Source organism: Staurois parvus, unplaced genomic scaffold (assembly GCF_062004578.1).
Source record: "Staurois parvus isolate SC_StPar_1 unplaced genomic scaffold, SC_StPar_1.0 ptg001263l, whole genome shotgun sequence".
Taxonomy (NCBI): domain Eukaryota; kingdom Metazoa; phylum Chordata; class Amphibia; order Anura; family Ranidae; genus Staurois; species Staurois parvus.
Window position 1 is genome coordinate 4,197,501 of NW_028319059.1, and position 25,689 is coordinate 4,223,189.

The 25,689-nt window shown below is 44.4% G+C and overlaps 1 protein-coding gene across 1 annotated transcript in view; it reads right to left on the reverse strand.

Annotated features, from left to right (window-relative positions):
- The window catches only part of LOC149437725 (uncharacterized), a 157,163-nt gene extending 141,588 nt beyond the window's left edge, over positions 1-15,575 (reverse strand). The window contains exon 1 of the mRNA XM_089660702.1: positions 15,347-15,575. Within this exon, the coding sequence (XP_089516828.1) occupies positions 15,347-15,450 (104 nt within the window). The 5' untranslated portion in view covers positions 15,451-15,575. The remainder of the gene's footprint in view (positions 1-15,346) is intronic.
- Positions 15,576-25,689: the final 10,114 nt, after the last annotated feature.

Sequence of the window (25,689 nt, forward strand, 5' to 3'; positions counted from 1 at the left end):
AGCATGGGGGGACTGGGACGCTTTAAACATTTTTTTAATATATTTATTTTATTACTTTTTTTAAACTGTCCCTTTTAAAATATTTATTTTTTAAATCACTTTAATTCCTATCATAAGAAATTCAAATTTCCCTTGTGATAGAAATAATTAGTGACAGGTCCTCTTTATGGAGAGATCTGGGGTCAAAAAGACCCCACATCTCTCCTCTACAATGTAAAGCATTAGATCAAAAAAGCATTTATCTAGTGCTTTAAAGAAAAAAAAATGGCCTTGTTTACAAGGCGCCGGAACCGGAAGTGACGTAGTGATGTTTCTCCGATCCTCCAAGGGCATAGAGATGAGAAGGCACCATCTTTCCTTCACTGATCTCTATGCCCAGGGTCGGGATCGTTGGATGGGTTCTCAGGTAAGGCTGAGAACCACCAGGTGGCACCTGTATTGGTGCTTATTTTCAAAGACCGATAGAGGTGTTTGTGGCCGAAACGTTTCTGCCCCCGAAATTTCGGTGCATCCCCAGTGTTCCTTTTAATTGTTCAACTCAGTTCACTTTGCACCATAGATCATCACACTGAGACCCAGACTGCGTAGCCCTTCCTGTGTTATGACCTATGGCTTTAAGCCGGCCATACACGGGTCAAATTTCAAAAGAATTTTCTTTCGAAAATGTTTTCTAAGAATTTTTGTTCGAATTTCTCACCATTAGTGGGTCGTAGAAATGGACGATTTTCGCATGACCATCGAAATGTTTTGGAAAACGAACGAATTTTGAATTAATGATGGGAGAATTGCGCAAGAAATATAAAGAAAAGAAAATTCTTGGCCACGAAAATTCTTTTTTGTAGCAACATGAGAAGAAATTGAAGGATTTGGTTCGTTGAATTTCGAAATCAATGGTGGTGCCAATGGATTAAAAAACGCACAAAATTTCTGATTTTCTAAAGAAAATTTGTTTGGAATGCGAACCATGTATGGCCTGCATTGGTGTCTCACCACCACAGACAGGACTCTCATTTCAAGCCTCTTCCAGCTCCAAAGGAACTTGCTTCACCAGACTAGTTCACCATCTTTAGGGGTACAACCTCTGCTGAAGTCTGCTTCCGCCCCTTTCTTCACTTTCAGCCAATTCAGGCCTTCATCGTTCATGTTAAAAACACCTTATCCAGTTTCAACATCAAAAGGGGGAATCATCCTGTGGCTACGTCCTCTTGCTCTTACACAAGAGGGGATCTGGTCTTAACCTCTCTAGCGGTCTGATTATGTCCATATTTCTGTGCTCAAAGCGGTACATTTTTTTGCATGGAAATATGTCATTTTTTTATTGTAGGCTGTAATTTTTAGGAATAACTCACTGAAATCTGTCCGAACAAGAGTCTAGTAAACATCCCGGGGATGATAAAATGTGAAACACGAAATCTTAAATTATAATTTAATAAATAATCATAAAAAATAATAATATAATAATAAATTTAATTCAATAATATAATCAAACCAAAAACACTGAAATGTGAAATAGAGCGCCAAGTTCACACATCACTGAGCAAAGTTGCAGAATCGTTTTCAGTGTCTGATGAGGAATTTCCCCCACTAATCATTATCACTCAATTCTGCAAGTGGTTCTGATTTACTATCGCTGTTCTCTAGCCGGTCTAAAACAGATTTTGACATAAAGGGACGCTTTTTGGACGCCATGGACTTTTCTAAGTTTCAAGGCAGAAAGAACAGTAAAAATGCAGGCAGGGCGCCGGACAAAGCACTTGGGACAAAATGTATGTGAAATGGTTTGATACAATAATGTTTTACTATGTGATTTTAGTGTATTTAGTGAATGTCACAATATGTCATTTTCAAATTTCCCACCGTTCCGTCGCCCGTATGTCCCGACGCTCGCAGGGAACGGAACCCAGATGACAGATGCCGACATCCGCCGGAGAACATTACAGGGGACACTGCAGGAGGGACATCGCGGGAGCGCAGGACAAGGTAAGTGACTGAGGGATCCCGGAGCAGCGCCGCATGGTAAGCCCGAGTGTAGGTCGGGGTTACCGCTTTTGGTACTGAAACTTTACCCTGAGCTACACTCGGGAATACCGCCAGGGGGATTAATGTGCACCAACTAGGGCCCCATCAAGCGCGCACAAGATTTGTCACCTTTTTTTTAGGAGATACAAAAGGGGACATTACTGCTTGTAACAAAAGTATTCCTTCTCAAAAGTCAAACCCAGTTATGAGCAACTAAGAACCCAAAAGTGAGTTAGCCTGCCATCTTGATAGTTCACTTCAGCTCAATTAAAATATCAAATTCCTTCATAAATTTTGGCCAAAATATATTCTGCTACATGTCTTTGGTGAAACAAAAATCCCAATGAGTGTATATTAACTGGTTTGTGTGAAAGTTATCGTGTCCGTGAACTATGGGATATGTACTGGAATTTACGCAGCTATAGACGCTATAGTGGTCAGCTACTTATAGTGGGACTGCGATAGGGTGGCGGGCAATCTGGCTCAAAAATATTATTGCTGGAAGGGACACACAGGGGTTTATTTACCAAAGCTGGAGAGAATCATTATCTAAAGGGCAGCAACTATAATTCTTTAACCACCTCCCATCTGGCCCATGTACATAAACGGCCGGACGGGAGCAGTGCAGGGGAGGGTGGCCATTTATAAACATCCTCCCGCTTTCCTGCTTGTGCGCGCTCCCTGGGAGCACACGGCACCGCGATCCGGTGCCCTGTGTCCTCCGAACACAGCGGAACACAGATCGCTGTACGGGACCTCTGTGTGAGGACCTGATCATGTGATCCCTGATTGGCCAATCAGAGATCACATGAATAGTAGTAAGCAAGATGTCACTTCCTGACACCATCGCTTGCTACGTGTGAAATCTGTGAATGACCACAGAGATCACATGGTACAGGGCTATTCACAACAGCCTTGTACCATGTGACAAGCTGTGACCAATCACAGCTCTCACAGTATTTCTCAATGGCTGCAAGAATGCAGCCAGAGAGAAGGAGAAATGATTGCTTTTGCAGCCTTTATGGGTGTAAAAGCAATGAGTGTAAAAAAAAAAAAAAAAATCTTCATCACCCCCCACAAGTAGTACAGTGTCATTATGGTGACACTGTACTGCTAGGGTGACAGTATGTTAAAAAAAACATAAATAATAATATAAAAAAATAAAATAAAAATGTAACAAAAAATTTAGAAAAATTATAATTTTTGGTAATAAACTAATTTGGGTTATTTTTTTTTTTTACTATAAAAAAAAAAACTGAATAAATTTTGGGCAAGATTTATGAAGAATGATTATTTATTTACAAAAACACTTTTTTAAAAAACATTTGGGACTTTTTCATTTATGTAGCAAAAAAAAAATAAAAATCCCAGTGGTGAATAAATATCACCAAAATAAAGTTTTAGCTGTCTCAAAAAAATGCTAAAAAATTCATATGGGTACAGTGTTGCATGACCGCGCAATTGTCATTCAAAGTGTGATAGTGCTGAAAGCTGTTAATTGACCTGGACAGGCCGGGGGTGAAAGTGTCTGGACTTGAAGTGGTTAAAGCAAGAAAAGATAGATCACCCAGAGGGGATTTTTTTTTTCATAAAAAGTGGTGTTACGTTTTGACCATTCTATTATATTCTGTATATCATTCTACCATGCTATTTTCTTGGTAGTTTTTCCTATTTTTCAACCATTCATTTGTTTTGTTTGTTATTTTTTTCACTGTTATTTTTAGATTTGTTATGTTTTTTTGTTCTGAGTTTATTGAAAGCTTTTCATGTCTTCTCATGTGACAAGTCACGGATGCAGAATGTAGAAAAAAAAGGGGGGGGGAGGGAGAAGAAATGGTACAGTACGCTTTATGTTTTTTTTCTTCTTTGGACTGTAAAAAAAAAAGTTAAATGTTATATGAAATATATTACTTTGTTACTCTATTTTGTCTAACAAGGTACAATTATAAATGGTATGGGGCCCAGGACCACAGTTAACAGCTTGCACAGTGAGAGCAACATCCATTCCCCAATCCCTCCTTCAACTAATGACTCCAGACCAGGGGCGGACTGACCATTTGAAAACTCGCGCACTGCCCAAGGGCCCAGGGTCAGTAGGGGGCCCCATGTTGCCCCTGGTACCTTTTTCATAGGCTTTTTTGAGTTTGGGCAAGGACACAGGGGCCCCATGATCCCCTATTGCCCGGGGGCCCCCATGAGTTGTCAGTCCGCCCCTGCCCCAGACGCGACCTTTATTACTTCCAGGGTCACAGCTGTCACACCTTGGCTAGTGTAACTGAGGATGCAGCGATTTAAGCACAATCTGTGCTTGAATAGCTGCAATGGAGGGCAGGGGAGACACTGGGGGTCTAATAGACCTTTAATATCTCAATAAAGAGGACCTGTCACTTGCCCATGCTGTCACATAGGGAGCTTGATAGCAACAAAGTTTTAAAAAAATAAAGAATATAAAAGAAAAAAAATATATAAAAGAAAAACAATTTTAAAAAAGTTTTAAAGTACTCCCGTCACCCCTGTACACACCCCATATAAAAAGTACAGCGTAGAGCTCACGTAAGTAAACATCAATTGCGCCAAACATACGAGGTGTCACCATGAGTGAGAGAGCAATAATTCTGGGGTCCATCATACACAGAAAACTCTAAATTGATAACCTGTAAAGGCTTTAAATCGTTGAATATGGAGAATTTGGTGCACCTTTTTTTTTGTTTTTGCAATTTTACAGCATGTTTGGTATCTGCTTACTCGAAGCAACCCAATATTTAATTTAGAATTGGGTTTGGGTATGATGAGGGGGGGGGATTTACCAAATCTGGTGCAGTTCTGCATAGAAACCAATCAGCTTCCAGATTTTAGTGTCAAAGTTGAACAAGCTGAAGTTAGAAGCCGATTGGCTCCCATACACAGCTGCACCAGATTCTGAGTGCTCCAGTTTTAGTAAATCTCCCCCAATATTGTGTTTGTTTGCACTAAAATTCAACATAGTTTTTTTCTGAAAATTTGCGTTTGATAAATAGAAGCGCAAATATCATGTGTCGTAAAAAATTGTAGCTACCATCATTTTATTCTCTAGGGTCTGTGCTTTATGGAAATGTACGTTTTAGAGAGTTTACAGTAGGGATACAATGATATACCAGAGGCCGAAAATGGTGATATTGGCATTTTGATGACAGGAAAAGAGGTGACAATAATGGCTGCCGAAAACGATTTTACCTGCGATTTTTCCACATTTATTGTGCGGTTTTCATAGGTCATGTAACTCAAAAACACATCAAAACGCAACACATGTGCGTTTTTGATGCGTTTGATACATTTCAGGCCTGGTTCACACCAATGCTGTTTTCCTTTTGTCTGGTTTGCAGTGCCTTTTGAGTTTTTACACACACTTTTTTTGAAGCTTTTTGTGTTTTTTAAATGTTTTTTTGTTTTTTGGCCAACTTGTTTCTAGGCAGATTAAAAACGCATCAAAAACATGGTAAATGCAAACTGTTAACCATTTGCCCTCTAGAGGATTTACCCCCCTTCCCTGACCAGGCCATTTTGTGCGATACGGCGCTGCGTTACTGTAACTGACAATTACGCGGTCATGTGATGCTGTCTATAAACGATCACCTGTGTGCTTTTTATTTGCGCTATTAAACGAAAAAAATTTTGAAACAAGAAAAACAATATTTTTGACTTTTTGCCATAAAACATATCCTATAAAAAATATTTAATATTTTCTTCATAAATTTAGGCCAAAATGTATTCTGCTACATGTCTAGGCTAAAAAAAAAAATTCCAATACGTGTAAATTAATTGGTTTACGTGTAAGTTATAGCATTTACAAATGGCGGTATAGATACTGGAATTTTTATTTTTATTTGTTTTATACTAGTAATGGCGGCAATCAGCGACTTATAGCGGGACTGCAGCGGACACTCTGACACTGGGGGGAACTGACTAACTGTCACTGACATCCCCAGTGACACCAATACAGTGATCAATGCTAATAAAAAGCACTGACACTGTACTAATGGCACTGGCCAGGAAGGGGTGATCAAAGGGTTAACTGTGTGCTGTGTGTGTTTTACTTGGGAGGCATGCTGCTTTGTATCTCTGTTCTGTGCAGAGAGATATAAAGCAGCATGTCCATGCTGACAGGAGAGAGATCTGTGTTTACACACAGATCTCTCTCCTCTCAGCCCTGCCGAGGATCACCGAGTCCCGACTGGGAATCATCAGCCGGGACCCCGGTGATTGACATCCCCAGCAGCCAAAAGCAGTGCGTGTAGGGCGGCGTGCATGCACGTGCCGCCAACACGGAGATGCAAATCACGTACTGTATATATATACACACGTGATTTTGCAGAGCCCTGCCGCCCTGTAGCAGTATATCTGCTATAGGGCAGAGGACAAGCGGTTACCCCAGGTTCTCAGCTAAGCATTTTCTGCAGCATTTTTTCAGAAACGCACTACAGTCCATTTTATATGGGACACGTTCACATCTCCACGGTTTCACCCGGTGCGTTTTTTGGAAAGGGTCAGGGACTTCTTTGAACGCTAAACCTGGGTTCACATATATGCGGTGCAGTACATCACGTTATGCGCACAGGAACCGCACCGCATTCCTGTGCAAATCACATGCGATTTGTGTGCAGTGCGATTGGATCCATACATTTTCTATGGCTCTAATCGCACCCCACCCGCACCACAAAGGTGCAGACCCTTTTTTGGTCCGCACTAGAATTGGATCGCATGGGTATTCACACCTATGTGATCCGATTCTGCACATCTCACCGCGTTTTGCTAACCGCTTTCGGGGTGTTGTTAACTTAACATACACACCCGCAGCGGGTCGCATGAATGGGGTGCGATTGTGATGCGGTGAGGAATTCACACAGAAAACGCTGAGAATTCCGCACCGCATCAGTGTGAACCAGGGCAAAAATTTGCATTTTTGGTTCTATAGACTGCAATGGAAACATAGTTATTATTATTATTATTATAAAGTATTTATATAGTGCCAAAGGGTTTGCTCAGCGCTGTACAGTAGAATGGGGGACAAGACATGAGACAATACAGTAGAAAAACAATACACAATACACGAGGGGTTTGAGGGCCCTGCCCTTTCGAGCTCACAGTCTAGGAGGGAGGGGATGGTGATACAGGAGGAGATAGCTGTGGGGGATGGAATGGAGTGAGGAGTGGAGGGGATCGGCTGTTAGGTAAGTGTGGGGTAGGCTTCCCTGAAGAGATGGGTTTTCAGGGTGTGCCTAAAGGTGAGAAGGGTAGGGGACAATCTGATGGATTGGGGAAGGGAGTTCCAGAGGATGGGGGAAGCTCTGGAGAAGTCCTGCAGTTGGGCATGGGAGGTGGAGACCAGGGAGCTAGAGAGTAGGAGGTCTTGCGAGAAGCGAAGATTATGGGTAGGGTGCTATTTGGGTATCAGGTCAGTGAGGTAGTTAGGGGCAGCACCATGAATGGCTTTGTATGTCAGTGTTAGTAGTTTGAATTTGAAGTTGGGCAATCGGGAGCCAGTGGAGGGAATGACAGAGGGGGGTGGCAGAAGTGGAGCGGTTGGTAAGGTGGATGAGTCTGGCCGCTGAGTTCAGGATAGACTGGAGCGGGGATAGTCTGTGATGAGGTAGGCCGGTGGGGAGGGAGTTGCAGTAGTCCAGACGTGAGTTAATGAGGGAGTGAACGAGTTGTTTAGTGGTGTCTGGGGTTAGGAACGAACGTATTTTGGAGATGTTGCGGAGGTGGAACCTGCATGCGGTAGTCAGCGGTTGGGCATGGGGGGTAGTTACATAGTTAGTCTGGCTGCAAAAAGACAAAAGTCCATCCAGTTAACCAAAAAAAAAGTTATAATCCTATACCTACAGTTGATCCAGAGGAAGGCAAAAAAAAAACAGCAAAGCACGATCCAATTTGCTCCTGCAGGGAAAAAATTCCTTCCTGATCCCCCGAGAGGCAATCGGATATTCCCTGCATCAACTTTACCTATAAATGTTATATCCAGTTATATTCTGTGTATCTAAGAAAGAATCCAGGACTTTTTTAAAGCCATCCACTGAGCTGGCCACAACCAACTCTTGAGGGAGTCTATTCCACATTTTCACAGCTCTCACTGTGAAGAAACCTTTCCGTGTTTGGAGATCAAATTTCTTTTCCTCCAGACATATAGAGTGCCCCCTTGTCCTCTGTGAAACGTGTGCATTTTTGCTGTGTTTTTGTCGCATTTTGCCTTTTAAATCTGCCTAGCAACAAGAAAAACTTTTTAAAAATGCATCAAAAATTTGGCAAAAACGTCGGTGCAAAAATGCAAAACGCAACACAAAGCGCAATGTGGAAACGGGTCAAACGCAACCTGCATAGGTGTGAACCTAGACTTAAGTAATGACAAAGTTGTTGCCAAATAAACAGGCAAATCACAGAAATATTAAACGCTGTGCTCCATGGAGGGGGTGGGCAGGTGTGAGAGCTGAACTAGGAAAGTTCTCATCTCCTGATCGGTTATCCTGTAAGAAATCGCTGGCAGCGTTGCTGAGATAAGTCAGAGTAAAGCTTCCTCCTGACATCTCCAAATCACGCGCTGACACTTACCAGGCAAATTATGTGCAATGATCCTTGATACAGACACGCTGAAAATGCCACTTGCAACATTAATTTAATGCCTTGATAAACAACTCCCCGAAAATTGCTTTATATATAGATATATCTATTAGCAATCAGCAGCTCATGTGACACAAATTGCTCGGGTCCCATTAAGTATTAACCCCTGAGTGGCACAGCAGGAGGAGGAGATCCAAAATGTACAATCCTGAAAGAGAAGTGTGAAGTGTAACTTTAGCCAAAACTTTGTTTAAACCCTGGAATTGGCGAATTCCACACCGCATCAGAATCGCACCCTGTTCATGCGAACCGCTGCGGGTGTGTATGTCCCCGTTCATGCGATCCGCTGCGGGTGTGTATGTCCCCGTTCATGCGAACTGCTGCAGGTGTGTATGTCCCCGTTCATGCGATCCGCTGCGAGTGTGTATGTCCCCGTTCATGCGAACTGCTGCAGGTGTGTATGTCCCCGTTCATGCAAACTGCTGCAGGTGTGTATGTCCCCATTCATGCGAACTGCTGCGGGTGTGTATGTCCCCGTACATGCGATCCGCTGCGGGTGTGTATGTCCCCGTTCATGCGATCCGCCTCGAGTGTGTATGTCCCCGTTCATGCGAACTGCTGCAGGTGTGTATGTCCCCGTTCATGTGATCCGCTGCGAGTGTGTATGTCCCCGTTCAAGCAAACTGCTGCGGGTGTGTATGTCCCCGTTCATGCGATCCGCTGCGAGTGTGTATGTCCCCGTTCATGCGAACTGCTGCGGGTGTGTATGTCCCCGTTCATGCGAACTGCTGTGGGTGTGTATGTCCTCGTTCATGCAATCCGCTGCAAGTGTGTATGTCCCCATTCATGCGATCCGCTGTGGGTGTGTATGTCCCCATTCATGTGATCCGCTGCAAGTGTGTATGTCCCCGTTCATGTGATCCGTTGAGGGTGTGTATGTCCCCGTTCATGCGATCCGCTGTGGGTGTTTATGTCCCCGTTCATGCAACCCGCTGCGGGTGTGTATGTCCCCGTTCATGCGAACTGCTGCGGGTGTGTATGTCCCCGTTCATGCAATCCGCTGCGGGTGTGTATGTCCCCGTTCATGCGAACTGCTGCGGGTGTGTATGTCCCCGTACATGCGATCCGCTGCGGGTGTGTATGTCCCCGTTTGTGCAAACTGCTGCGAGTGTGTATGTTAACAACACCCCTAAAGCGGTCCACAAAACGCGATGCGATGTGCAGAATCGGGTTGCATCGGTGTGAATACCCATGCGATCCGATTCTAGTGCGGATGCAGTGTGATTAGAACCATAAAAAATGTATGGCTGAAATCGCACCGCACACAAATCGCATGTGATTGGCACAGGAATGCGGTGCGGTTCCTGTGCGAATCACATGCGATGTGCCGCACCGTGTGAACCCAGGCTGAGTGTTGAAGAGTTGAAATCTTTGTCAGGTTTTTTTTTTTAATTGCTGTGTGTGCCCCCTCTGGGGAGATTCCAACGGGTATGTTGGAAAATTAAAAATTGATAGTTTTCACTGAAACAGGAAGTGAGGGGAAATCTTCCAATGGGGTCACCTGTCTTCGGTGACATCTGTTTAACGCAGCACAGTGGCTAAATGGTTAGCACTTCCCCCTGGCAGTACTAGGGTTGTTGGTTCGCAATCCCAAAGACATGCTGGTAGGTGAATGGGATCCTGTCTAAATTGTCCCTGGTATGTGTATGTATGAATGTGAGTTAGGGACCTTAGATTGTACACCCCTTGAGGGTTAGGGACTGATGTGAATGTACAATATATATGTAAAGTGCTGCGTAAATTGACGGCTCTATATAAGTACCTGAAATAAATAAATAAATAACTCACGGGTGTCAAACTGGCGGCCCTCCAGCTGTTGCCAAACTACAAGTCCCATGAGGCATTACAAGATTGACAGTTACAAGCACGACTTCCAAAGGCAGGGGCATGATGGGACTTGTAGTTTCACAACAGCTGGAGGGGCGCCAGTTTGACACCCCTGGTCAGAGCACTATGAAAATCATTCTGTGGTGGATTGATTTTTAGAGGGCGGTTTAAGAGCAGCCTCCAGGAGGTGATCCTGCTGCCTCCCAAATGTCTTTTTTTTTTTTCAATTAAAATATATCACTGGAACCTAAAGACAAGAGTTTGACTCTTAGTTGCAGCATGCTGCCATTGATATCACTGAGCGAGTTTGATAGGCAGTGCAGTCTGCCGAACTCTCCAGCTGAGATAAAGTTGCTGCAGCCCCCTCTGTGCTCCTTCATCCAGAGTGGGGCTCTCTAATACAGGAGGTGTGGTACAGGCCAGATCACCAGGTGAAAACAGAGGGAAGACAGGCTAAAGAAAGAAAACTAATGCAGCCACCACATCTAATGATTGGTAAGATGCTTTATATTACATTTTGGGTTTTGGGTTTAAAACGGCTTTAACCACTTGCTGACCGCGCTATAGCCAAAAGGCAGCTACAGTGCGGTCATCCTGTGGCCACTATGTCCTTTGCCAATCACAGCAACCCTTTACCATGTGATCAGCTGTGTCCAATCACCGCTGATGACATGTAAACAGACTTGTTGGTTATCAGCAGTCCTTTCCTCACACACTGTGTCTGTGTGAGGAATAGAGAGCCGATAACCGGCAAGGCTGTCAGTGCATTGTTTACACTGATAATCAGGGCACTGATCATCAGTGCAGCCCCATCAGTACACATCACTGCAGCTTATCAGTGCCCATCAGTGCAGCCTATCAGTGCCTCCTCATCAGTGCAGCCTACTCATCAACTCAGCTTATTAGTGCTCATCAGTGCATATCATTGCAGCCTTATCAGTGCCCATCAGTACCATCTCAACAGTGCCCATCAGTGCAGCCTCATCAGTGCCCATCACTGCAGCCTATCAGTGCCCATCACTGCAGCCTATCAGTGCCCATCAGTGCCACCTCATCAGTGCATATCAGTGAAGCCTTATCAGTGCAGCCTCATCAGTGCCCATCAGTACCATCTCAACAGTGCCCATCAGTGCAGCCTCATCAGTGCCACCTCATCAGTGCATATCAGTGAAGCCTTATCAGTGCAGCCTCATCAGTGCAGCCTATCAGTGCCTATCAGTACCACCTCATCAGTGCCCATCAGTTCATATAAGTGCAGCTTCATCAGTGCCCATCAGCGCCGCCCCATCAGTGCCCATCAGTGCATATGAGTGCAGCCTTTCAGTGTCCATCAGTGCAGCCTCACAAGTGCCCATCAGTGAATATCAGTGCAGCCTTATCAATACCCATCAGTGCAGCAGCATCAGTGCCCATCAGTGCAGCCTAGTGAAGTGCAGAAGAAAAGATTTATTTGCAATATTTTATAACAGAAACTAAAAAAAGTTGTTTTTTTCCAAATATTTGGTCTTTTTTAATTTGTTTAGTAATAATCAAAAAAAAAAGTGGTGATTAAATACCACCACAAGAATGCTCTATCTGTCTCAAAAAAATGCTCAAAATGTCATATGGGTAAAGTGTTGCATGACTGCGCAATTGTCATTCAAAGTGCAACAGCGCTGAAAGCTGAACATTGGCCTGAGCAGGAAGGGGATGAAAGTGCTCGGTATTGAAGTGGCTAACTGTTGCAATCATCAGGAGAATGACTACCAGCCAGGACTTAAATACAACTGAAATATTTTTGGATGGCGTGACCCTTGAACTTAATTTTATTACAACAAAAAGTATTACTTTGTAATAATCTGGTATTATGTGTTTAGTTCTCAATCACCCAAAATTCACACGAATGATAACTGGCTTTAATTTAGATATTTTGTACAGGAACAATCTTGTAATAAATGAAATCTTCTACAATATGTAAGGAACAATATTCATCGTTCAGACATTTCCTTCATTATGCTCCATCATGAACAATGTGACCACTTTCCTCCATTAGTTATTATTATCTAATTAGCACTTATCAGATCACACACAGGTGGAGCAATTACCATTTTATCTAAAGAAAAGGAGACAAAAGGTGACATTTAACAACATAAGTAGGTTCAGGGAAGCAAGAGAAGTTTATATTATATGGAAATAAAATGGAACTAACTAAACTGCACAACTGGAAGTGCACAGAGATAGGAATCACATAAAACTGAAACTTCATCATGACCTGGTGAGTCTTTTCCCCCTCCCTTTTATGTTTCTTCTCCCTTTCTTTCCTTTCCTTTTTCCTTTATGTCATATTGTTTTCTAATGATGACATGCATCTCACAATAAAGGTTTAGTTAGTTCCCCTTTACCACACCTCGGTCCCCGTTGTACTTACCCCCAGAGTTGCCAAGCTGTCAGCACACCCTACTGCTGTGCCAGCGATCTAATGATTTGAAACTCTCGCTGTTCTCCCTGGAGGTGAACTAACAATGTAAGCAACCTGTTTCAGCATTGTACATCTTCATTTTTCTTTCCTCCTACCTTCCTTTTTATCTTCATTTATTTACCATGTTTTTCCCTTTTTCCCTATCCTTCCTTCTCCTTTTGATTCCTTCCCTCCATTTCTTTCCTCCTTCCTGCCCTCCTTTCTTTTCCCTTCTTTTATTCCCTTCTCTTTTTTGCTTCCTTCCTCCTCCCATTCTTGCCCTTCCCATCCCACCTTTCTTTTACCAATTCTCTTTTTCTTTCTTTCTCTCCTTCCTTCCCTTTCCGGCCCTCCTTCTCCTTTCCTTTCTTCCTTCCCTTCTTTCCTTCCCTTCATGTCTTTCCTGCCCTCCTTCTCTTTCCCTTTCCTCCTCCCCTTCTTTTTCTTCTTTCCTTTCTCGTTCCTTTTCTTTTGATTCCTTACCTCTTTTTTCCATTGATTTTCTTCTTCCACTTAATTTCTTAACTTCTTCCTGCTCTCCTTCCCTTTCCCTTCCCTTCTCCTTTTTTACTTTCCTTCCTTCTTCTTTTATTTTCCTCCCCCCCCCCCCCCCCCGCTTCCTTCTTCCCTTTCCCATCTAACCAACGTTTCCTTTACCAATTCCCTTTTCCTTCCTTCCTTTCTTTCTTCCTCCTGCCCTTTCATCCTTCTTTTCCTCCTTTTCTTCCTTCCCTTTCACCTTCCTTCCTCCCTTCCATCTCTCTTTTCCTCCTTTTATTCCTTCCCTTTTACCTTCCTTCCTTCCTTCCTATTCCTGACATGTTTCCTTCTTTTCTTTTATGGTTTGTTGTGGGCCAGTCACCCTTTTTCTTTTTTTTCCTTCACTTAATTTCTTTCCTCCTTCCTGTTCTTTCTTTTCCCTTCCTTCCCTTCTCTTTTTTGCCTTCCTTTTTCCCCTTGATTTCTTCTTACCCTTCCCATCTCCCCCTTCCTTTACTAATTCCCTTTTCCTTCCTTCCTTCCTTCCTTCCTTCCTTCCTTCCTTCCTTCCTCCTTTTCGTCCTTCCCTTTCACCTCCCTTCTTTCCTTCCTTCCGTCTTTCCTTCCTTCCTTCCTTCCTTTCTTTCTTCCTTCCTTCCTCCTGCCCTTTCATCCCTCTTTTCCACCTTTTCTTCTTTCCCTTTCACCTTCCTTCCTTCCTTCCTTCCTTCCTTCCTCCCTTTCATCCCTCTTTTCCTCCTTTTCTTCCTTCCCTTTCACCTTCCTTCCTTTCTTCCTTCCTTCCCCCTGCCCTTTCATCCCTCTTTTCCTCCTTTTCTTCCTTCCCTTTCACCTTCCTTCCTCCCTTCCGCCCTTTCATCTCTCTTTTCCTCCTTTTCTTCCTTCCCTTTTACCTTCCTGTCTTCCTATTCCTGACATGTTTCCTTCTTTTCTTTTCTGGTTTGTTGTGGGCCAGTCACCCTAACCTGTACTGACTGTGGGAGTGTGTCTGCAGGATAGATCCATATTCACACAATGGTAGGCCTCCATCCAGCACGCTAAAACACACATCCCCCGTCCCGCATGCACTGCGCCGACGATCACTCAATATATATGAACATTTGCATGCGGCCGCTGATCCACCAAATTGCTTTTTAATTTCTCTCTGACCTTCCCGGTTAGGGAGCCAATGTCAGGGACAAGGATAATCGAATAACAGGATACACGAGGCGTCCTCGATCATCACATCCCAGGCTGCCGTCAGTGTTTTCCATACCGTGTCTTGTGATTTACAAGCCGTAGTTTCATTAAAGAAGGGATTGTATTATTTATAGCGAGGAGCGTTTAATAGCATTTTGGAGAGCGCCCCCCCCCCCCCACCCCCACCCCCGTCCCATCACACCACCAAATAAATTTATTACCTATGGCCTATTAGAGAGGTTATAATGTTCTATAAGCAAACGCGGAACGCTTTAACGCGGGCGAATATTAACATCAATATTATCCCCCTCCCACCGCATCGGCCTTAACAAGACATATTTATAAAACATTATCACCCGCTTTTCTAGGGAAATATCTGATTAGCTCCATTTTCCTGTCAATGATTGCCCATAAATATTCATCGCCTCGCCGGTGAGGTTCAGGCCCATTAGAATTTGTTTTATTACTCGCCTCCCATTAATTATGGTTATTTATTTTAGAAGCGCCAGCCGCCAGAATGGAAGATGGGAATTCGATAAAACATTGCAGAGGTTTAATATGGATAATAGTTCTGAAAAAAAAAAAAACATATTTTTATGACGGGTTCGTTTATAATGTCGGAAAACGTTTTGAAGTTCGACGCCGTAAAAGAAAATGCAACTGAAAAAGAGAAAGAAAACTGATAATACGACACTGTCAGAGCTGCAGATATTATGTCATGTCACTCACCTTCTTCTTTTCAGTTGCCATTGTTTCCTGAATGTTCTGTCACATGATCCCCAAAGTGCAACAACGCTCAGGATATAGGGTTCCATTATTTTCAATGGGCTCATTCACACACACACAGTTGTAGAGCTCCTCTCCTGAACTGAAATTGCTTCCTCTGATTTCACTGCACACTGTAATGCTGCTTTCACACGGATCCATTTTTCTTTTTTGTGTTAAAAAAAGCTAAAAACACAAGACCATTAAATCCGATGGAACTCCTCATACTAGTCAGTTGTGGGTCTGTTGCGTTTTTGAAAGTCCTGCTTGCTGCATTTTTGGTGCACGCTTGGTGCAGTACAAAAACACACCTCCCCATTCAAATGAATCAGTAAAAACCTGTGGTTGCGGTTTTGGTGCATTTTTGAGTCACATGTCAATTTCTTAATGGGTGCACAAGGCAGTAAAAATGCAGCAAAACAGGAAAAACACAGAAAAAATGCATATTGTGCAAGGAGCAGTATGAAAGTAGCTAGAAGCTACAGCAAGTATGAACAGACCGCCTCATTTCCTGGCTGGAGAATGTTCAACATCTTTTCCCTTTGCTTTCCTTTCCTTCTCTTTCTTCCCCTTTGCTTTCTTTTTATTTTCATAAATTTTCTTTTCTTTTCCTCTTCCTTTTCCTTTTCCCTTTGCTTTTCACTTTCCTTTCTTTGCCCTTTCTTTTCCTTTCCTTTCTTTTTATTTTCTTACCCTTTCTTTTCCCTTTCATTTCCTTTATCCTTTCCCGTTCCCTTTCATTTCCTGGGTGGAGAATGCCCAAGACCTTTCATTTCCTTTCCTTATCTTTTTTCCCCTTTGCTTTTCCTTTTCTTTCTTTTTATTTTCATACCTTTTCCTTTCCTTTCCTTTCACTTTCTTTCCTTTCCTTTCCTCTTTCCTTTCCTTTCATCTTCCATTTCCCTTGCTTTTCCCTTTCCTTTCTTTTTATCTTCTTACCCTTTCTTTTTCCTTTCCCTTTGCGTTCCCTTTCATTTCCTGACTGGAGAATGCCCAACACCTTTCCTTTCCTTTTCCTTTCCTTTTCCTTTCCTTATCCTTTCCTTTTCCCTTTGCTTTTCCTTTTCTTTCTTTTTGTTTCCCTAACCTTTCCTTTCCCTTCCCTTTCTTTTCCTTTCCTTTCCTCTTCCATTTCCATTGCTTTTCCCTTTCCTTTCTTTTCCTTTCCTTTCCTCTTCCATTTCCCTTGCTTTTCCCTTTCCTTTCTTTTTATCTTCTTACCCTTTCTTTTCCTTTCTTTTCTTTTTATTTCCTTACACTTTCTTTTCCCTTTCATTTCCTGGCTGGAGAATGCCCAAGACTTTTCATTTCCTTTCCTTTTCTTTTCCTTTCCTTTCCTCTTTCCTTTCCCTTTCTTTCCTTTCCTTTCATTTTCCATTTTCCTTGCTTTTCCCTTTCCTTTCTTTTTATCTTCTTACCCTTTCTTTTCCCTTTCCCTTTGAGTTCCCTTTCATTTCCTGGCTGGAGACACCTTTCCTTTCCTTTCCTTTCCTTTCCTTTCCTTTCCTTTCCTTTTCCTTTCCTTTCCTTATCCTTTCCTTTTCCTTTCCTTTCCTTATCCTTTCCTTTCCCTTCCCTTTCTTTTCCCTTCCTTCCTTCCACCTTTTACAATTTGTTTTAATATTGGCCTCCCATTAATTATGGTTAATTACATTAGGCTCCTTTCACAGTAGTGGACCAATCAGGTCTGCCTTTTCGTTTTTCAGGCAGACCCAATTGGGCCACCCATTGTTCTCTATGGGGAGGTGGATATAAAGGGACATTTATCTGTTTACACCCGCCTGCATCCCATCTGGTCCACCAAAAATACGTTCACCATCCACTAGCAGATCGGATTGGATGACAGTCGGATGACAACAGACTGGTGGTTCGTTTACATCCATCCACCCCATAGAGAACAGAGGACCTGTCATTTGCATGTTCAGATTCCCCCACTGAGCAGACGGATCCGGTTGGTGGAACCTGCCTTGTGTGAAAGTGCCTTGTCCCTGGCCTGCTCCTTTCATTCATTAGATTTCAGTTTTTTCAATTAGGGAGGCTCAGAATCCCATGTGGGCGTTACCTAGGGCGATCTGTATGCCCGGCAAATACCCGCTCCTTCAGACTGAAACACACTTATCAAGGCATTTTTATATTTGCATAACTCTTCCCCAGAGTCATCCCACTGCTTACATCAGGGCTGAGGAAGGGTGCTGTAATGTTTTTAGAAAGCTATGTACAGCCCTTCCCACCAGCCATGAACTGCCTGCCTTGCATAGAGAAGCACAGAGACCCAGTGATGACATCGCTGGGTTTAAAATAAGGTATGTAATGAAAACTGACAACATTTCCGTAGCATGTTTGTGAGGAGGAGCTGTATGACACTGATGACAAGCTCATGAATATACATAACAGCATCATGTTACAGAGACTCAGATAAAGCTTAACACCAAGCAGATATAAAAGACACAAATGAAAGCAGCTCTGTAATCAAGAATACATCATTATATGGTTTGGTTTTTATAATGTAAGTACCTAAACTTGACCTGGTATCAGCCTATTACAGTCACTGTACAGCAGGGCTGGGGTGTGAGAGGAAGAAGCAGCACAAGGAGACAATCAGATCATGCTGAAAAGAGAAAGCAAAGTGCAATGCTGTACCTTTAAGACCTTAATCTCCCACTCTGCGCCCAATCACTTTAGAACATAAAACATTTTTTTTTATTATTATACAAGTATTTAAAGTGTTACTAAACCCAAAACAGTACAATCAGTCTGTATATGCAGTAAAGCATGCTTGTTATACTCACTGGGGAATCATCTGCATTGTGTAAATAGTATGTTTGATCCCGTCTTCTCTGATCCTCCCCTTCTTCCAGTCTACCACTCTTATCTCATGATAAGACATATTGTGTGGAGACCCTCTGCACAATGCTCAGTTTGGTGTGTATTGTTAGAAAGGTTTTTTTTTTGGGGGGAGAGTGCATGTGATCAGCACAGGGCCAATTAGAACTGTCCAGACAGAGGTCAGGGGTTCTCCATCCTCCTAGAGCAGAAAGAAAACTCCTCCTCAAGCTTTAACCAGTGCTCTGCTGAACACTGATAGAAGTCACAAGACTGCTCTAACGGCTGATGAGAAAAGGTATTTAGCAGTATATATTTACTAAAATAATTGCATTTCCATGTTCTGTGTACTGTGGGAGAGCGGATATAGTGAATGCAGGGTCCTGGGAGACCGGATATAGTGAATGCAGGGTCCTGGGAGACCAGATATAGTGAATGCAGGGTCCGGGGAGAGCAGATATAGTGAGTGCAGGGTCCGGGGAGACCAGATATAGTGAATGCAGTGTCCGGGGAGACCAGATATAGTGAATGCAGTGTCCGGGGAGACCAGATATAGTGAATGCAGTGTCCGGGGAGACCAGATGTAGTGAATGCAGGGTCCGGGGAGAGCGGATATAGTGAATGCAGGGTCCGGGGAGAGCGGATATAGTGAATGCAGGGTCCGGGGAGACCAGATATAGTGAATGCAGGGTCCTGGGAGACCTGATATAGTGAATGCAGGGTCCGGGGAGATCAGATATAGTGAATGCAGGGTATAGGGAGACCAGAAATAGTGAATGCAGGGTCCTGGGAGACAAGATATAGTGAATGCAGGGTCCAGGGAAACCAGATATAGTGAATGCAGGGTCTGGGGAGGCCAGATATAGTGAATGCAGGGTCCGGGGAGACCAGATATAGTGAATGCAGGGTCCGGGGAAAGTGGATATAGTGAATGCAGGGTTCAGGGAGACCGGATATAGTGAATGCAGGGTCTGGGGAGACCAGATATAGTGAATGCAGGGTCCGGGGAGACCAGATATAGTGAATGCAGGGTCCAGGGAGACCACATATAGTGAATGCAGGGTCCAGAGAGACCGGATATAGTGAATGCAGGGTCCGGGGAGACCAGATATAGTGAATGCAGGGTCCAGGGAGACCGGATATAGTGAATGCAGGGTCCGGGGAGACCAGATATAGTGAATGCAGGGTCCGGAGAGACCTGATATAGTGAATGCAGGGTATGTGAAGACCAGATATAGTGAATGCAGGGTCCTGGGAGACCAGATATAGTGAATGCAGGGTCCAGGGAGACCAGATATAGTGAATGCAGGGTCCGGGGAAAGCGGATATAGTGAATGCAGGGTTCAGGGAGACCGGATATAGTGAATGCAGGGTCCGGGGAGACCAGATATAGTGAATGCAGGGTTCAGGGAGACCAGATATAGTGAATGCAGGGTCCAGGGAGAGCAGATATAGTGAATGTAGGGTCCGGGGAGACCGGATATATTGAATGCAGGGTCCAGAGAGACCAGATATAGTGAATGCAGGGTTCAGGGAGACCAGATATAGTGAATGCAGGGTCCAGGGAGACCACATATAGTGAATGCAGGGTCCTGGGAGACCAGATATAGTGAATGCAGGGTCCAGAGAGACCGGATATAGTGAATGCAGGGTCCGGGGAGAACGGATATAGTGAATGCAGGGTCCGGGGATACCAGATATAGTGAATGCAGGTTCCAGGGAGACTGGATATAGTGAATGCAGGGTCCAGGGAGACCGGATATAGTGAATGCAGGGTCCGGAGAGACCTGATATAGTGAATGCAGGGTCCGGGGAGACCAGATATAGTGTATGCAGGGTCCAGGGAGACTAGATATAGTGAATGCAGGGTATGTGAAGACCAGATATAGTGAATGCAGGGTCCTGGGAGACAAGATATAGTGAATGCAGGGTCCAGGGAGACCAGATATAATGAATGCAGGGTCCGGGGAAAGCGGATATAGTGAATGCAGGGTCCGGGGAGACCGGATATAGTGAATGCAGGGTTCAGGGAGACCGGATATAGTGAATGCAGGGTCTGGGGAGACCAGATATAGTGAATGCAGGGTCCGGGGAGACCAGATATATTGAAAGCAGGGTCCTGGGAGACCAGATATAGTGAATGCAGGGTCCAGGGAGACCGGATATAGTGAATGCAGGGCCCTGGGTTTAGTAACACTTTAAATGTACATATAAATAAAATGTGCTCTTTACTAGGGTTGCCATCTCATCCCTTACAAACTGACCTATACTGTAATTATTACACAGGTTCTGAGGCTAATTAATTGCAGATAAGGCATTAAGTGAGTTTAATTACCACCTTAATCAGCCCCAGAACCTGTGTAATTAATATGTGTTTGGCTATAAAGGGATGAGGTGGCAACCCTACTATTTATATGAATAAATCAGTCTTAGCCCAGCAATACACTCACATTGTACAGATAAAATGCTCTCCTTACCCTCTCTGGGCACTTCCTGCCTACCAAGATGGTCGTGCACCTCAAACAGCGGAAGTGACAACACGGCTATTGGCTCTACCCAACGCGTTTCATCATCTGGATGACTTGAGGGGATTGGTTCCAGGTGTTAAGGTACAGAGCTGCACCTTTTTTTTCTCTTTTTAGTTTATTGCAACTGTGGTCTTTTAAAAATCAGTGTTCAGCTGCTTGATCTGTGCCTATTGTGATTGTCACCCTTTAGGATCATAGAATTGTGCCCAGCATTTAGAATTGAATCATCTCATGTGCTGACAAGAAGCATGCTGATAGGAGGAGAGATCAGAGTGATGAGCTCATCACTGCGCTGCTTCTCCTTTCACTGTCCTGTTTAAAAATCACAGCGTTCAGCTGCTTGATCTGTGCCTATTGTGATTGTCACCTTTTAGGATCATAGAATTGTGCTCAGCATTTAGACTTTAATCATCTCATGTGCTGACAAGGTGCACGCTGATAGGAGGAGATATCAGATTGATAAGCTCATCAGTGCGCTGCTTCTGCTTTCACTGTCCAGTTTAAAAATCACAGTGTTCAGCTGCTTGATCTGTGCCTATTGTTATTGTCACCCTTTAGGATCATAGAATTGTGCCCAGCATTTACAATTTAATCATCTCATGTGCTGACAAGAAGCATGCTGATAGGAGGAGAGATCAGAGTGATGAGCTCATCACTGCGCTGCTTCTCATTTCACTGTCCAGTTTAAAAATCACAGTGTTCAGCTGCTTGATCTGTGCCTATTGTGATTGTCACCCTTTAGGATCATAGAATTGTGCCCAGCATTTAGAATTGAATCATCTCATGTGCTGACAAGAAGCATGCTGATAGGAGGAGAGATCAGAGTGATGAGCTCATCACTGCGCTGCTTCTCCTTTCACTGTCCAGTTTAAAAATCACAGTGTTCAGCTGCTTGATCTGTGCCTATTGTGATTGTCACCCTTTAGGATCATAGAATTGTGCCCAGCATTTAGACTTTATTCATCTCATGTGCTGACAAGAAGCATGCTGATAGGAGGAGAGATCAGAGTGATGAGCTCATCACTGCGCTGCTTCTCCTTTCACTGTCCAGTTTAAAAATCACAGTGCTCATCTGCTTGATCTGTGCCTATTGTGATTGTCACCCTTTAGGATCATAGAATTGTGCCCAGCATTTAGACTTTAATCATCTCATGTGCTGACAAGAAGCATGCTGATAGGAGGAGAGATCAGAGTGATGAGCTCATCACTGCGCTGCTTCTCCTTTCACTGTCCAGTTTAAAAATCACAGTGTTCAGCTGCTTGATTGTGATTGTCACCCTTTAGGATCGTAGAATTGTGCTCAGCATTTAGAATTTAATCATCTGATGTGCTGATAGGAGGAGAGATCAGACGGATGAACTCATCACTGCGCTGCTTCTCCTTTCACTGTCCAGTTGAGGACTGGGGGAGGAGTGGGTTAAATGATGCTGGCCATTAGTCTGAGGACATCTAGTGGCAGAAAAAAGTACTGCAGGAGAGAGCTCTTGATTGAAGGTGAATATTGCAGCAAACACTGTTTTTGTTATTTTATCTTTAATGTGTTATTTATTTGTATTTTGTATCTCGGCTGCTATAATATATACATAATCCTCTCCAAGTGTATGTAATGCGGGTGATTAATCCTGTTTTGAGCGAATGCGTTTTAAATTATTCAGTGTAATCCCGTTCAGAGATATAACTAATGATCGGTATATAGACTATGGATTCCTCAACAAGTACAGCTGACAGCTCCAACTTCCAAGCCGCATTTTTCGGTCTATTAGCGACAAGGAAACAAGCGAGCGAGCTGTGACACAGTGTATCCGGCTGCTGAAACATCAGAGCTCTCTCATCTCCCGCGATAAGACACCATTGTCACATTTTAGGAGCTTGAAAAAGGAAGAAAAGGAAATAAAAAAAAAAGGGGCCCTTTTAAGTTTTGTTGACAGAACGGGAACCAAGCCGCCTGCGCAAGCCGAGCGCGACGCTTAGCGTACAAGCTGGAGTTCAGAGACAGAGGAATTCATACGGGTTCTGTAAACGACTCAGAGTGCTGCTCTGTGCTGCCAAGACTTCTGGAGTCATCTGTTCCTCTCCAGATCTGAGACCTCCGAAAACTGATCTTATAAAGCCCCCTATTATAGTAAAAGATATACAAGATAAATAATGTCTGTTGATGCTGATGCAGGTTTATATTCTTCTTTTTGCTCGTTTTTTCTATTACAAAGTAGTACAGTTGTAACAGCTTCTCTCCTGGATTGAAATGGCTTACTCAGTGAATGCAGGGTCCGGGGAGATCAGATATAGTGAATGCAGGGTCCGGGGAGACCAGATATAGTGAATGCAGGGTCCTGGGAGACCAGATATAGTGAATGCAGGGTCCTGGGAGACCAGATATAGTGAATGCAGGGTCTGGGGAGACCGGATATAGTGAATGCAGGGTCCGGGGAGACCAGATATAGTGAATGCAGGATCCAGGGAGACCAGATATAGTGAATGCAGGGTCCAGGGAGAGCAGATATAGTGAATGCAGGGTCCGGGGAGATCAGATATAGTGAATGCAGGGTCCGGGGAGACCAGATATAGTGAATGCAGGGTCCTGGGAGACCAGATATAGTGAATGCAGGGTCCTGGGAGACCAGATATAGTGAATGCAGGGTCCGGGGAGACCAGATATAGTGAATGCAGGGTCTGGGGAGACCGGATATAGTGAATGCAGGGTCCGGGGAGACCAGATATAGTGAATGCAGGATCCAGGGAGACCAGATATAGTGAATGCAGGGTCCAGGGAGACCAGATATAGTGAATGCAGGGTCCGGGGAGACCAGATATAGTGAATGCAGGGTCCGGGGAGACCAGATACAGTGAATGCAGGGTCTGGGGAGACCAGATATAGTGAATGCGGGGTCCTGGGAGACCAGATATAGTGAATGCAGGGTCCTGGAAGACCAGATATAGTGAATGCAGGGTCCTGGGAAACCAGATATAGTGAGTGCAGGGTCCGGGGAGACCAGATATAGTGAATGCGTGGTCCGAGGAGACCAGATATAGTAAAAGCAGGGTCCTGGAAGACCAGATATAGTGAATGCGGGGTCCGGGGAGACCAGATATAGTGAATGCGGGGTCCTGGGAGACCAGATATAGTGAATGCGGGGTTCGGGGAGACCAGATATAATGAATGCAGAGTCCTGGGATACCAGATATAGTGAGTGCAGGGTCCGGGGAGACCGGATAAAGTGAATGCAGGGTCCGGGGAGGCCGGATAAAGTGAATGCAGAGTCCGGGGAGACCGGATATAGTGAATGCAGGGTCTGGGGAGACCAGATATAGTGAATGCAGGGTCTGGGGAGACCAGATATAGTGAATGCAGGGTCCTGGGAGACCAGATATAGTGAATGCAGGGGCCTGGGAGACCAGATATAGTGAATGCAGGGTCTGGGGAGATCAGATATAGTGAATGCAGGGTCCGGGGAGACCAGATATAGTGAATGCAGGGTCCTGGGAGACCAGATATAGTGAATGCAGGGTCCTGGGAGACCAGATATAGTGAATGCAGGGTCCGGGGAGACCAGATATAGTGAATGCAGGGTCTGGGGAGACCGGATATAGTGAATGCAGGGTCCGGGGAGACCAGATATAGTGAATGCAGGATCCAGGGAGACCAGATATAGTGAATGCAGGGTCCAGGGAGACCAGATATAGTGAATGCAGGGTCCGGGGAGACCAGATATAGTGAATGCAGGGTCCGGGGAGACCAGATACAGTGAATGCAGGGTCTGGGGAGACCAGATATAGTGAATGCGGGGTCCTGGGAGACCAGATATAGTGAATGCAGGGTCCTGGAAGACCAGATATAGTGAATGCAGGGTCCTGGGAAACCAGATATAGTGAGTGCAGGGTCCGGGGAGACCAGATATAGTGAATGCGTGGTCCGAGGAGACCAGATATAGTAAAAGCAGGGTCCTGGAAGACCAGATATAGTGAATGCGGGGTCCGGGGAGACCAGATATAGTGAATGCGGGGTCCTGGGAGACCAGATATAGTGAATGCGGGGTTCGGGGAGACCAGATATAATGAATGCAGAGTCCTGGGATACCAGATATAGTGAGTGCAGGGTCCGGGGAGACCGGATAAAGTGAATGCAGGGTCCGGGGAGGCCGGATAAAGTGAATGCAGAGTCCGGGGAGACCGGATATAGTGAATGCAGGGTCTGGGGAGACCAGATATAGTGAATGCAGGGTCTGGGGAGACCAGATATAGTGAATACAAGGTCCAGGGAGACCAGATATAGTGAATGCCGGGTCCGGGGAGACCAGATATTGTGAATGCAGGGTCCAGGGAGACCAGATATAGTGAATGCAGGGTCCTGGGTTTAGTAACACCTTAATGTATCTTGGACAGTAAAGGGTGGGGAGAGGAGTGCCAAGTCTCTCTGTGTCACAAAAGTAATGTGATCCCCTCCGGGGAGTGGAGTTTTAAGGGTCAGCCGATGTTCTGCCAGGGACTTCCTCCCCAAGGACAAGACTTAGCTGCAAGCTGACTTCAGGTTGTGGTCCCTAGGTTCACCTTGTGAAGATCGACCCACACTTGCAAAACTAGATGTAGCACACACCCCAAGAACCTGCAGATGAATTTAGTCCTTTTTCCCCCTTAGAGCACACACAGCCAGGCACACAGCATTTTTTTCACTTTTCCACAGGCTCCAAAGTACAGTCTAGGGGTTGTTATTGGGAACGTTGAACTGGAATAGGGAGAGGGAGTGTGGGATACCTTGTTAAATTGCAGAGCTTAGTAGCTTGATTCTCTGGCTGTACTGCACATAAAGGAATGTCCTGCAGGTTTGTAATGCTGATGGTGACTAGTAATCCTTCCAGAAATTGTGAGCTACAGGATCATCGGTTGCTTCAGCCTCATGGACAATCCATTCATTCACACAGCCCGAGTGCCTGTGTGAATAAGTCTTCGAGGGTCATCTAC